This window comes from Anguilla rostrata, chromosome 18 (assembly GCF_018555375.3).
Source record: "Anguilla rostrata isolate EN2019 chromosome 18, ASM1855537v3, whole genome shotgun sequence".
NCBI classification, from domain to species: domain Eukaryota; kingdom Metazoa; phylum Chordata; class Actinopteri; order Anguilliformes; family Anguillidae; genus Anguilla; species Anguilla rostrata.
This window is the reverse complement of record NC_057950.1, coordinates 4,476,738-4,490,323: the sequence shown is the minus strand read 5'-3', so window position 1 is coordinate 4,490,323 and position 13,586 is coordinate 4,476,738. Positions and strand designations below refer to the sequence as shown.

The 13,586-nt window shown below is 48.5% G+C and overlaps 1 protein-coding gene across 1 annotated transcript in view; it reads left to right on the top strand.

Annotated features, from left to right (window-relative positions):
- The window catches only part of pdzd8 (PDZ domain containing 8), a 62,805-nt gene extending 49,406 nt beyond the window's left edge, over positions 1–13,399 (top strand). The window contains exons 4-5 of the mRNA XM_064318118.1: positions 7,020–7,182; positions 8,345–13,399. Coding sequence (XP_064174188.1) covers positions 7,020–7,182; positions 8,345–10,584 — 2,403 coding nt within the window. The 3' untranslated portion in view covers positions 10,585–13,399. The remainder of the gene's footprint in view (positions 1–7,019; positions 7,183–8,344) is intronic.
- The last annotated feature ends 187 nt before the right edge of the window (positions 13,400–13,586 follow it).

Below are 13,586 nucleotides of genomic sequence, written 5' to 3'. Positions count from 1 at the left end.
AAAGGCAGCGCTAGTTTAGCAGAGCGTACTACAATCGCGTTGCCGGGTGTGGTTGGTGTTACAAGAGGGAACAACAACGACAACAAAAAAATAAAAATAATAACAATAACATGGCGGCTTTGTGTTTGCCGTGGGTTTGGTGTGTTTGGGCAGAGCGTGAGGAAAGGTGATGGGATGATGCTCTTTGTGAAAGAGCTCTATGAAGAGCGCTGGATAGATTAACCCAGGGCTTGTCCTCGCCGTGGAAAAAAAAAAAAAAAGCTCTTGGTTAAAGGACGGCCATCTTTGTTTTTGTTTGTGACTGATCAGATTGGGCTGCCAGTGTCAGACTTTTTGAACAGATCACTACACATATTTTGGACACTCTATGTATGTGATGAATTGTATCCTTCATTAAGTACTGATGATTTAAATGAAGTCAGCAAAAATAGGAAAATAATGCTTTTCAAAGGCACTACTGTAAGATTGAAGTTATGTAGCAGTTTCTTGACCCATCTAAAGAATTTTGAAAGCAACACCACAGCATTTTTTTGGAAATCCTTTTTGATTGTATTCACCCTGTGACTGTTAAAAAGACATGCGAGCGTTGTGAAGAATCTGCCAAAGCTCAAAGACTCTCTTCAGGCGGTAGTTTTCCCTTCAGCCGGAGATCGGTATTCTCCTCCCCCGTTTTTATAAACCGCGGTCCGCTGCGGCGTCTGCAAGGCTGGCGCGCGTGCCCGCTGGACCGGCGGGCGCACTTTGTCGGTTTGCGCTGTGGACCCGGCGGGGTTGGCGCATGTTGGAGAAACAGGCTGGAGGGGGGGGAGGTAATCTGATCGATACCCAGAATCTTCCTCTGTGGAGATGAGGGGCGAGGGGACAGCTCTGCTAATGGAGAGAGAGAGAGAGGGAGGGGAGAGAGAGAGAGAGCGAGAGAGAGAGAAGGGGAGAAAGAGAGAGAGGAGAGAGAGAGAGAGAAGGGGAGAAAGAGAGAGAGGAGAGAGAGAGAGAAGGGGAGAATGAGAAGGAGAGAGAGGGAGAGTGACAGAGAGAGAGGGAGCGAGAGAGAGAGAAGGGGAGAAACGGAGAGAGAGTGATAGAGAGAGGAGAGAGAGGGAGGGAGGAGAGTGAGAGAGCGAGAGAGAGAGAGAAGGGGAGAAAGACGGAGAGAGGGGGAGAGAGAAGGGGAGAAAGCCAGAGGGGGAGAGAGGGAGAAGTGGAGAAATTACAGTGAGAGAGGGTGAGAGAGAAGAATGAGAGAGAGAGAAGGGGAGAAAGAGGGAGAGAGAGAGCTGGAGAGGCAGAGAGAGGGGGGAGAGACAGAGAGGGTTGAGAGAGAAGAGAGGGAGATAGAGAGAGGAGAGAGAGAAGGGGAGAGAGGAGTGAGAGAGAGAGAGAGAGAAGGAAAGACAGAGAGAGAGGGTTTGTGTGGTCCTCACAGAGCAGAGCAGCGTTGGGGTAAATTGCAGTCCCGGGGCGAGTCGCACGCTCTGCCTGAGAGCGTCTGTTTACCTGCTCCCTGGCGTTATTGGCTGGGATAAATGCAAAGCCATTCTGCCCCCCCCACCCCTCCTCCTCCCCCCCCCATCCCTGTAATTGCCCTTTGGACGCCGTTCATCCTCGCCAATCGCCCATAATTGCCGCTCGATGCTGTCTGTGTTCGTGCCAGGGTGGATCCGTCTTCCTCCGCTCCTTCTGAGACAACGGCGCGGACGCACGAGGTGTCGTTAAATCGCTCGTTTTTTTTCCGCACGGCGAGCGCGGCAGGTGCTTCTGTCCCCCCCCCCCCCCCCTGGCCCGTATGGTACAGTACGGAAAACTGGAGCGCCGCCGCCCCTTTCCCCAAAATGATCTGAGACGCTAAATAAATAAATAAATAAATAAATGGCAGACGTTTCGTTTATCGTCGCTAATATTCGCCGGTGTTTCGTATTCGATTACCTGCCGTGTTTGAGGGTTGTTCTGTGTGTGTGTGTTTTTTTTTTGGGGCGGGTTTTTTTTTGGAAGGGGGCAAAAATAGCCCAGCCGTAATGGAGGGGTTGTTGTTGTTCTTGCTGATGCCCGCAGTCCCGCGCCCGGGTCATGCCCAGGTAGGTGGCACGGCCCGGCCGGTCCTCCCGCCCGCGGGTGCTCGTTAGCATCCAGAGGAACCCCGGTGAAAGACGAGTTCAGCTCGCCGTGTTCCTGGCTCCTGTGCCCTCGTGCTCTGGTCCTTTATATTTTTGGGCCACAGCCACAGCCTTGTTATCGAGGCCTAATTATCTTGTTCAGGCCTGATTTCCTGCTCGTTTTAAGCCTCCTTCCACCCTGAAGCTCACCTCCTTTCCTGCCAACCTGCCAAACAAAGCGTTATTTCAGTCGAGGCTAGCCCACCGCTGCGTCCACTTCTCCACTGTGGACCAGGTTCAAAACTGAAGCTGCTGTAGTCCTGTGTAGTGGACAGTGAGACTGATATGGCTACAGATCTAGAATGTATTATTCAACTCATATGGATGATAGCATTATTCCTAAATGAATAATACTAAAAACAGTAATTAGCCATCTAATTGTGTTGTAAAGCAGTGAACTATGTCAAAAGGGTGTTTTGTATTTCAAAAGGAATACATCAGTGAAATATGAGGCATTTTAATTGACGCTGAGTAATTAGATATACTTCCGATAAGGCCCCCTGCATGTGAACTGGCTGTGTCATCCTTTGGCTTTGCAGTGGTGATGATGGCGTTGATGCTGTCCATATCTGCCTCCACACCTACTGCCCTTTTTAGACAGTTATATTTCTTGTTTGTCTCTTTTTGCCCCGCATTTCACATAGCTACAATTAACTCTAACCATCTGCTCAAATTAATATTATAAACAGGTTTTTTTCTTTTCTGCATGCCTTGGGTCCATGTGCAGCTGCCATGGGCAGACTGCAGTCCCCCATGTGACCAGAGAGGGCGCTGTTGCGTGCACGAGCCTGCTGTGCTGAAAACCGTGTCTCTCCCTGGGCAATGCAAAAGGCAAATTCGGGTTCCCCTCACAGGCTGCCTGGCGACAGTCGGGCCTGGCCGGGTCAGGATTAAATGCTGCGCCACGGGGTGCTTCAGTCAGACAGACCCCCCCCCCCCCCAGGGCCCCACACCCAGCCCGTCACAGCGGTGGGCTAACGCTTCGTGGTCGGGTCACGGAGTGAGGCGGCCATTGTGGTTGTGTGGGTGACTTGCGACGCGAACGGAACGGCTTCCGCGCAAACTTCTGAAGACTTTGATGGAGCCTCAGGCTGTGGTGTGGCGTCGCGTCTGGCTTGTTTGCTTTGTTAATGAGCCAGAGTGGTGCTGTACGCAGTTCAAAGCCGCACGCCATATATGGAAAGGGCCCTGTGTTCCGTCACGCCAGGCAGGAGCGTTCCGCCTTTGAACCTGACCTGTGACATCAGCGAGGAGCACGCGACCGCGTCCTGGCCAATCGTTTTGCATGGCAGAACAGCATGATTTCACAGAACAGTCTGTGAGGTGGCTCTCCCCCCCACCCCATCTATGATACGTAGCTTTCATGCAAACAGACTGAAAGGAGGACCATGAATTTAAATAGGGAAAGGATATTTGCTTTTTTTTTTTTTTTTCCCCGCTAGTTCACTTCAAGTCGTAACTGCAGGTATCATTGCAATATTGGTCACACACTATTTGATATGAAAAATGATCATTTGACTCTGTGTTTTGATTAATCTTTCTTATGAAAAATGACATAAAGAGCTGCCTTGTACTTACAAATGTTTTAAAAATGGTGAAAAGGGTAATCTTATCATCATATTGCAAAAAATGAATGATCAAACTTGAATATTTCATATTATCATTGGTCATATACAGGCTATTACAGGGATAAACTGGTGTCACTAAAGCAAGAACGCAAGTGACGCAAGCTTTAGTGAAAGCAGGGTTCTTCTGTAGTTTGGAAGAAAGGCAGTTCTTGTGCTTATTATTATTATTTATTTTTTATTTACATTTATTACATTATTGCTCCCTCAGCTGAATCCTGTTCCTAATGGGAACTTAATTGGTGACACAACAGATAAAGCCTTTGTGCCCTTTGGGGGGATTCTGTGTCCGAAATCCCCCCTGAGGGAGGGATTCTCAATCCGAAATCCTCCCTGAGGGGGGGATTCTGAATCTGTGAAGTGCTCCAGCGTTGGCGAATGGCGGCCCTCTGGGTTGCCACTTTGCATATATCCTGTGCTTCTTCATTCCCCACTTTAACTTAATCAGCGCCCTCTTAGAGAGTTACAGCAAAACGACGGCGGCATTATTGCCGTCGTTCGTCATCCCCGGGCGCCCCCCCCGCCACGAGGGCTGACCCTGTCATCATATCCAGTGCCTCCTGCAGTGAAGCATTGTGGGTCAGTCACAACCGAAAACCTAGAGACAGTTATTGGTTTTTTGGGGTTTTTTTTTTTTTTTTTTGGAATAGCTTTTGGCTACACTGACTTGTGAGGCAAAAGTAATTAGTGTGTGCTTAATATGACTAGTTGACATCTTTTTTTTCCGCCCCCTGGAAACCTGGGTCTGATTAAATTCTAGATCAAATTGGATACACATTAAATGTGACGTGTAAGGTAGCCTTCTCATAATATTTGGAGCGCAGGCCTATTAAATTACCATTTAGAACCAAAAGGATGTGAAAATATTTAAGATAAATGCAAGTTGTTTCCTTAAGGAATATTTTTTTCTTACTCAACAAAAGTTTACTTTATTTCAGTTAGTCGCTGGTTCGAATGTCGCTATGGAATTCAGTAGTATGTTCATCTTGATTGATGGTATTATCAATTTAGACCAACATATCTCTATCACCACTGAGAATCAGGTGTCTCTTTATGATGATGTATACTTATGTAAATCCTCAGGTGTTGCTCCAGGGTATTGTACAGGTGGATAAAGACTGAACAGGTGTACAATGGGCTGCGTGACTTTACTCTGGCACCGATTGACAGTGATTTAGACAGCTGGTGAACCTAAAGGTGAACATTAGCTGTAATTATGGGGTATTCTTGCCTGGCAATTAGCACGCAGAAGCTGATTTCCTTTTTTTGAAAAACTGGCAGTTTTTGTATCCATCCCTCATCGTTTGACAGGTGTGATATTGAAGCCTGTGCTTTCTGTAAGTGCCCAAAAGTTTTATATCTTTTCAAGAGGGATACATTTGTGCCTCCCACAAAACCATGAGCGCACCAGGTGCTCTGCTGCCAAATCAAATTTTTGGGGGCTTCCTGTGTTTTCCATTGTTGGAAAATTATTATTATTATTTTTTAAATCATTTTTAACGCCATGTCTGCACACGTTTATCGTCTAATTCCTGAGCCGTCTTCTGAGATTGTTTTGCTTCAGATGCTATTTTTACGTTGAATGACTTCTCGAATGAGATGAATGGTTTGTTGACGTGTGTAATTTTTAAGACTGCTTTGGCCCTTTTTTTCCCCCTTCTGCTGCTGGTCAGATGAGACCGTTTACAGGCGTACTGTAAAACTGGAACCAGCTACTTCACTACACCTCATTTTTCCCGTGAAAAGTATTGTGATTTTGCAGCAAATTCAAGCACATTAAAGAGTCCTTCACCTAATGCCAGCAATGTCTCCACACTTTTCTCTGTAATACAGATAGTGTTGCATCATGCGGCACAATGTGCTTTCTTCTCTTTTTAATGTTGAAATAAGGACGGATTAACACGGACATGGTAGTAGTCTCTGGACTGTGTGCAAGATGACATGAGTTAAGACTGGAGTTTGTCAGCGTGACAGATTTACAACAAACCACGAACCCTCCTAGTGCCTGCACAGTTATGAACATGCTATTGGGTGGGAGGAAAAAAAAAACTGTCTGAATGTAATCTGTAACAACACTGCCTGCTGTTCCATAAAGTTTATTATCGCAAGCATTGGTGAATGGAGAGAGATTGATTTCCCCGCTCGATTCCCTGATAAGTCTACAGCTGTGTAAAGGACACATTCACTGTAAGATATTCCCCCGCTGGTGTTGCCATATAAGGGCTTTCCTGTTTGCTCAGTCATTGTTTGTTCTGGAGAAAAGTCAAGTGAATAATACTCTGAGTAAATTAATATTCTGTGATTGGTTGCCATCTCAACCAATTCAGATTGGGCGCACTCAAACTCTTGGCAGCGGGAAAAGTATACAGTGTTGTTCAGTGTAAACACGATTATGCTCAAGCTCTTCGTGGTAAAACAAAAAAAAGAAAATTAAGTAAATAAATCAGTTCTCTTGTTACACCTCTGTAGTCTGTCGTGTTGCTGAGACAGGAAGTGTTTCTGAGCGATGCCATTTTATTATTTTTTTTAAATAATACTTGGATTTTTAAGAAACATTTTATGTACCCTTAATGTGTTCTTTGTGTTGTGCAAACACAGGTCGGCTCCAGTTGGGCATTTCGTGTGTGCCCCTGGTTTTTTGGGGGGTGAGGGGGAGTGATCTGCTGTGGGTGGCTGGATTAATACTCTACTCTCTGCCCATGCAGGAGGGAAACCAACAGTCTGAGTGAATCTGGCCAATGGGTTACTCCCAAATGAGCGTTATTGAGGAAAAGTGTACTACAACGACACAGCAAAAATAAACTCTGAATGCCAGATGATGGAAATATTACCTTAAAAAAAAAACCATGTAGAATCAGAGACCACTCCATCTGTATTTCTTTTTATTGTTGGTTTTCAGCACAAAATAATATTGATGGGATTGTGATATGAGAATTATTCTGGCGTAATGTAGAGACAGCCATTTTTCCCCCACTTGAAAGAGGGAGGGCGAACTTACAATATTTAATAACATACACAGTTTGGGAGGATAATTTGTTTTGATGTTATTATTGTCCTTGCAGTTCATATTGATAATGTCATTCTTATATTGTAATAAAAAACTTCAAAATAAATCTTTTCTTGTGATTGTGTGTGTGTGTACCACCTCACCACTACTGAACTTGATGCATCGTTGTTCCGTCCCATTCTGTTCCCACAATTCCCTTGCTGATGGGGAACCCGTGTTCCGTGCCTTCTGTTCCAGACGGAGGTGATCAAAGGCACCGCCCAGAGTTTTGGCATGACGTTCCGGCACGTCCCGGCCAGCGAGGGGGACGCCGTGCACGTCAGCATCGAGACGGTCACCCAGAACTCGCCCGCTGCCCTGGCCGACCTGCAGAAGGGCGATCGACTCATCGCCATCGGGGGTGAGAGAGAGGACGACGCGGGTGCACTGCCAGAAATTAACGGGGGGGGGGGGACACTGCGGCTGCTTTTCAGCTGACTCCTTTGGACTGAGCACCGTAGTTGAACTTTGTATTTTTGGCTGGACCGCAACAGTTGTGGCCCTATAAACGTGAATGTCTGTGACTGAGTGACTGACTGATGAAGTTACACCATTGGTTGGTGGGCTCGGTCTAGGTTTTGACCTGGTCTTGTTGTCTGTAGTTCAGATGCAACCCTCTGTATTCTACCGCATCTGCTCCATTTGAACAGAAAACAAGGTGACTGGCTGTGATTAATTAGATAAAAGATTGATCAGTCATACAGAGTTTGGTGCTATACAGGAAAATTATCACCTAAACACAATTAATGCTGACCGGTCATTGTGTAATGATGAATTTTAATGGACATCCAAAAGCCATTTTTACAAAAGTGGGATGTACTTTTGTAAAAGTTAGTTTAGCCGGTCCTCTGTTGGTCACATGACTGTGAGGAGAACCTTAACATGAACCCATTTATTTCATCTGTCACAAGCAGGTGTGACACTTCCTGAACGTTTAGGAATTACGTCAAGCAGGCAACATGAAGGTTTCATCAGTCATATAAAATTTATATCCTTGAAATTAAATTATGTTTCTGAATGAAGGGGGTACAGGTGTAATTTTTTTTCATTTGATTGTGTTTGGGTTGATTCATTGGGCAGTGGCTTGTAGTTTCTTGATTGAATACATCTTGTAATTATTTGATTGAAGCACACTGGTCAGTTTGATTGCATGGCTGGGGGGGGGGGTGGTTTGGGGCAGGGGTGTTACTTTGCTGCCCTTGGTTGCTTTTTGTATTCTCTTCACATTAAAAATATTTGACAAGTATATAATGCATGAGTGAATGGTGCCCTGCGATGAATTGGCGACCTGTCCAGGGTGTTGCATACTGGGCTCCAGTCCCCCTTTACGACACTGAACAGGAATAAGTGGGTTAGAAAATGGATGGATAGATGGACAAGTATATAACAAATAATGTAACACGAAGCAAAATATTGAAGTATTATGGTAACAGTGATAGTAGTGGTAAAAAAACTACATTCTTGAAAAACCCTGAATATCTCAGTGTGCAGGCTATGATGTCATTTCCTTTGTTTGCCTACAGGGGTGAAAGTGACGTCTTCTGTGCAAGTGCCGAAGCTCCTGAAGCAGGCCGGGGACAAGGTTGTGGTGCTGTACGAAAGGCCGGTCCGTCACCAGATCCCCGCCTCGGGAACCCTCCAGGAAGCGCTCGGCCAGCTGGAGGAGCACAGCTACCTGTCCCAGCCGGTGTACGAGGAGGACCCGGCTCCCATCACCACCCTGGACGCCGCCGACGGCAAGGACGTGGACTCCGAGTTTGAGGAGCTCATCTTGGACGCCAGGGCGGTCGGCGGTGAGATCAAGGAGGACGTTTTACTCAGCGTAAACCAAAGCCCCAAAAGAACCGTGGTCACTCTCGCCGCCAAACCTCTGGGCAGCATTTCGCCCATCTTGAACCGCAAACTGAACCTGGCCGGGCTTCAGTCCCCCCTGAAGCCGCAGCCGAAGGAGTCGCCCAAGCTCGCGCCTCCTAAAAGCGGCGAGCAGGCCGAGGGCCCCCAGCGGCCCACCGTCCCTCCCCCGCCCCCGCCCGGCCGCCCCCCCGTGCCCCCGCGGCCGCAGATCAAGCTGACCCCGGCGTCCTCGGAAACCCAAAACCTGGTGGAGGGGGGGGAGCCGGTCCCGGAGAAACCCGAGAGGCCCCCGCCGTTCGCCGGCAACGTGGACAAGCCCGCCGTCGAGAAGCCGGCCGTCAAACTGCCGGACCCCGTCGTCGAGGAGCTGCCGCCGCCGCCCCTGCCGCCCCTGCCGCCCCCGCCGGCGGCTCCCGCCAATCCCAGCAAGCAAGACTTGGCCAAAGACAAGGTGTCCGAGAGCTCCTGCAGCACGAGGGACAGCGTGGAGGAGCACCCCACCTGGGAGTCCTCGGAGGCCGTGTTCCGCAACAAGGCGGCCAGGTGGAGCAAGGCCTCCGCGGTCTTCGAGGTGGAGAGCAATCACAAGTACCTTAACGTGGCGCTCTGGTGCAAGGACCCTTTCAAACTGGGCAGCCTCCTGTGCCTGGGGCACGTGAGCCTGAGTCTCGAGTGCGTCGCCCTGGAGTGCCTGTCCAGGTCCTCGATGGAGTTCCAGAGCACCTTCAGGCTGTGCCCCCCGGAGCCCAGGGCCAGCGTGAGCCGCACGGCCCTGCGCAGCCTCAGCACGCACAAGGGCTTCAACGAGAAGCTGTGCTACGGCGACGTGACGCTCAACTTCACCTACCTGAGCGAGGGCGAGTCGGAGCACTCGAGCGGGCTGGTGGAGCGCGAGGGGGAGGGCGGCCGGGAGGAGGACGAGCAGCAGCAGACCCTCCACCCCGGCGACGAGCTCAGCCACAGCCCCATGCAGATCGTGGAGGTCAAGCACAACTTCCAGGACACCCAGTTCCAGAACCCCACCTGGTGCGAGTACTGCAAGAAGAAGGTGTGGACCAAGGCGGCCTCGCAGTGCATGATCTGCGCCTACGTGTGCCACAAGAAGTGCCAGGAGAAGTGCCTGAACGAGCACCCGTTCTGCATGGGGGCGGACCGACGGGGCGGCGACCCGGAGGCCAAGTCCACCATCAACCGGGCGACCACGGGCATCACCCGCCACATCATCAACACCAGCTCCCGCCTGCTCAACCTGCGGCAGGTGCCCAAGGCCCGGCTGGCCGAGCAGGCCGCCGACGTGGCGGTGGAGCCCTCCCCCAAGCACACGCCCAACACCTCGGACAACGAGAGCAGCGACACCGAGACCTACGCCGGGGCCAGCCCGTCCAAGCGGCCGCTCGGCGGCGGCGGCGGGGGCGGAGGCGGCGCCGCCAAGCTGGCGCGCAAGGAAGGCGGCCTGGACGACAGCGTCTTCATCGCCGTCAAGGAGATCGGGCGCGACCTCTACCGGGGCCTGCCCACGGACGAGCGCTCGCAGAAGCTGGAGCTGATGCTGGACAAGCTCCAGCAGGAGATCGACCAGGAGCTGGAGCACAACAACGCCCTGCTGCACGAGGAGCGCGAGGCGGCCGACGCCCGCAAGAAGGCCCTGGTCTCCACCGCCCTCACCAAGTCCGGGGAGCGGCTGCAGGCCCTCACCCTGCTCATGATCCACTACCGGGCGGGCATCGAGGACCTGGAGTCCGTCGAGAGCACCTCGCCGTCCGAGCAGCACTGCTTCAAGGCCAAGGGGGCCCCCGAGGACGCCCTCCTGGGGGCGGACGCGTTCGACAGTGACATAGGCAGTCCCGTGGAGGTCCAGCTGTTGGATGACATTACGGAGGAACAGATCTGCGTGGAAGCACTCCCTTAAAGCACTGAGGACACGGGGCTTGTAACCAACAGCAAATTATTTTAAACTTGTCCCCACCCCCACCCCCCCTTGTCTGGGAGGGTGGAGGTTGCACATTCATGGCGAACCCATTTAGAGTCACATCCCAGCTGAATTATAGGCATTCTTCCTTGTAAGCTCATTGTTTTCTTTTTAACATTTTTCTGATAAAACGGGAGGGGAACAGCTGATCCGTACTATATATTCATAAAGCGTCTTTGAGTCGGAGTGCTGACCTGAGATCAGTTCTACTCATTTTAGCTTGTTTTGCTAAATCTCCCTGATAATCATCACAGTTAGGCCATGGACAGGTGAAACCTGATCCTAGATTACCACTCCAAGACACTTAATGGATATGGGCCTTGGTTTTAATGAGGATTCTGTGCACAGGAGGATTTTGTGCCATCTGGCAACTTGACGAGTAGCCTATAGTTGCCTGTACAGCTGTACAGACCCTTCCTTTTCACTCATAATGGATACCCCTATTCACCAGCCATAGACCCTACTGGTGGATATGGAACCTCAATCTCATATCATATCTCTTGAGTTTTTTTTTTTTTAATTCTCCTCATTGTGGTATTCAACGTATAGGCAGCACTTTAAAGATCATAATCTCATATTCATCCACAGAATCCAAATTATCGCAATTTTAACTCCTGTGTTGTACATCGTCTTTCTGGAGGGGTACCGATATTGGGAATATAATAACCTACAAATTAATATATGTTGCTTTGTTGTTGTGACAAGCCTCCTGCTCTCAAACTCTATACCGTAAATCCTATTGGAAAAGAAGAAAGGAAGGGGAAAAAAAATGTCCAATACTCTGTGTGTAGTTTCTTTCTGGTGTTGTATTTTTAATCCATGCTGTCACCTGTATTTGTGGGCACATTTTAATTGTACGCTTTGTTCGCATTTCGTCTGGTTTTTAAAGAAAAAAAAACTCTGCTGTTCTTCATCGTATTTGTTTTTTTTGTTGTTGTTTCTTTGTTCTGTTTTTTTTTTTTTTTTTTTTTTTAAAGAAATTGTTTCTGTGTTTAACTGCAAACTGAGAGACAACTGCATGTTTAAATTGTACGGGCAAAAGAGAAAAAAAAACTGTCAGGGGACCAGGGTTGGAGAGACTAACTTTTTTAAATTCTAATTTGTGTGAATTATTTATCATTCAGGCAGGATCAACATACAGTATGTGACTGTCTAGCTATTATTTACTGTAGCCTGCATACTCTGTGCATATGGTGATGCTCTTGCTTAAAGTGTCGCACTATTAGAAGCCTTTTTTGGGATGGAGATAGGAGTGGGGGGTGAAGTCTGTTGAACAAATTGTTATAATAATAGGAATTTCAAATCGAAGAAAGAAAAGAAGCCCTAGCTAAAAACAAATAGGTCATTTTCCCCTCCATCCCAGTCAACAATGTTATGCCTGCATAGTGTACGTGAGTTATGGTGGAATCATCAGACTGTTGCCAAGGAAACGTTGTCTTGACGCCCTGTACAAGCCCCCAAATGAAAGGCCAATTAAGAAATCGCTTATGGAAGAGGCATGCTTTTGTAATGCTATGTACATTTATGTATATCAGGTGGGGGGACAGACACACGTCAAATGGCCTAATACTTTTGTTGGGATACAGTGTGTATCGTTGAATACATTTTATTATTTGCTGGGGTCAAGGGGGGTGGAGGGGGGGGGGGTGCGAAGGAGAAATCTGTGTTCTGAGTGTGTGCAGACTTGTTTGATTGTGTACGCTTTGCCTTTGAAAGTCATTTTTCATACGAATGAATGTATGCCACTGAATATACACACAGCACAAAATGGCCACCACGCAAGTCGCCTGCGAGACCTGGGCCGCAGCGGTCGCAGTGTCGGAGGAATCCGCTGATGTCCCCATTGTGTGAGATCGTAGCCACCCCCAAAATAAAATCTGTACACGTCTGGTCCCCATGGTTTTTAACAGCAGCCAGGCTCAAAGAAGAAACATTCACTGATAAGGGAGAAAAGAAAGGAGAAGTTTGGTAAATTATATTCACTTTTGAGGCCAAAGTCTCTTTTCCAACAACTAGAGTGGAATTACTTTGAGTTACAACAGGCCTTCATTTAAAAATGATGGGGGGGGGAGGGGGGGGCTCTGAAGGTGTGGCAGGATTTCAGAAGTCCCTGAAAGGAGGGCGATCGTAACCAAATTGGGACAGCGGGGTACTGGACTGGATTGGGCGGAATGGAGGACGCTGTGCCGAGAAGGCGGAGCCACATTTTGTGCAATAGGCGCTCTGACGCTCTGTGGATAACTTGGCTGCTACTTTACTATCTACGATTGTTGTATATTCAGATTTTTTTGTGCAATATTTTTGTAGGAAACAAAAAGACAAAAAAGGTGATTCCCCGGGAACGGATCGAAGTGGCCTAGCGATCTCTACTACCCCCCGCCGTGTCCGTGTCTTTCTCGCTATCTCAAACAAAAACAAAAAAAGAAGGAAAAAGAAGAAGAAAAAAACTCCCCCCCACTGCAGTTTCCCGCGTTAGCGATGTTCGCTCAGGGCTGGAACGGACGGTTAGCTAGCTAGCCTTCCGCCGCCGTGACTCGTGCACGTTTAGCCCAGGGTTAATCGCTCCAGCCTTGCTCTCCTCATTGGTCGTAACGGTGCAGTAAACAAACATTGTCCGCCATTGCTGTTTGCAGTTTGAGCATTTTTCACAAAAAGAGAGAGAGAGAGAGAGAGAGAGAGATGTTAACACAGATGTAACATGGATCATGTATTCGAGCGCTATTGTACATAGCCTAAATAAACAATCTCACCTGAAGGCTGCGTGGTTTTTTTTTATTTCTTTCTTCTTTTGTTCAGGAAGTTTATTACGGGTGTTTGAACAGAACTGAAGTTCCGAACGATTCCTAGTGCAGTTTCCCCAATTCACAGCTCATCGAAGCACTCTTAAGTGAGAAAATATACATCACTAATGCCTGATGAATGAACCCTTCAGATTTACTGTA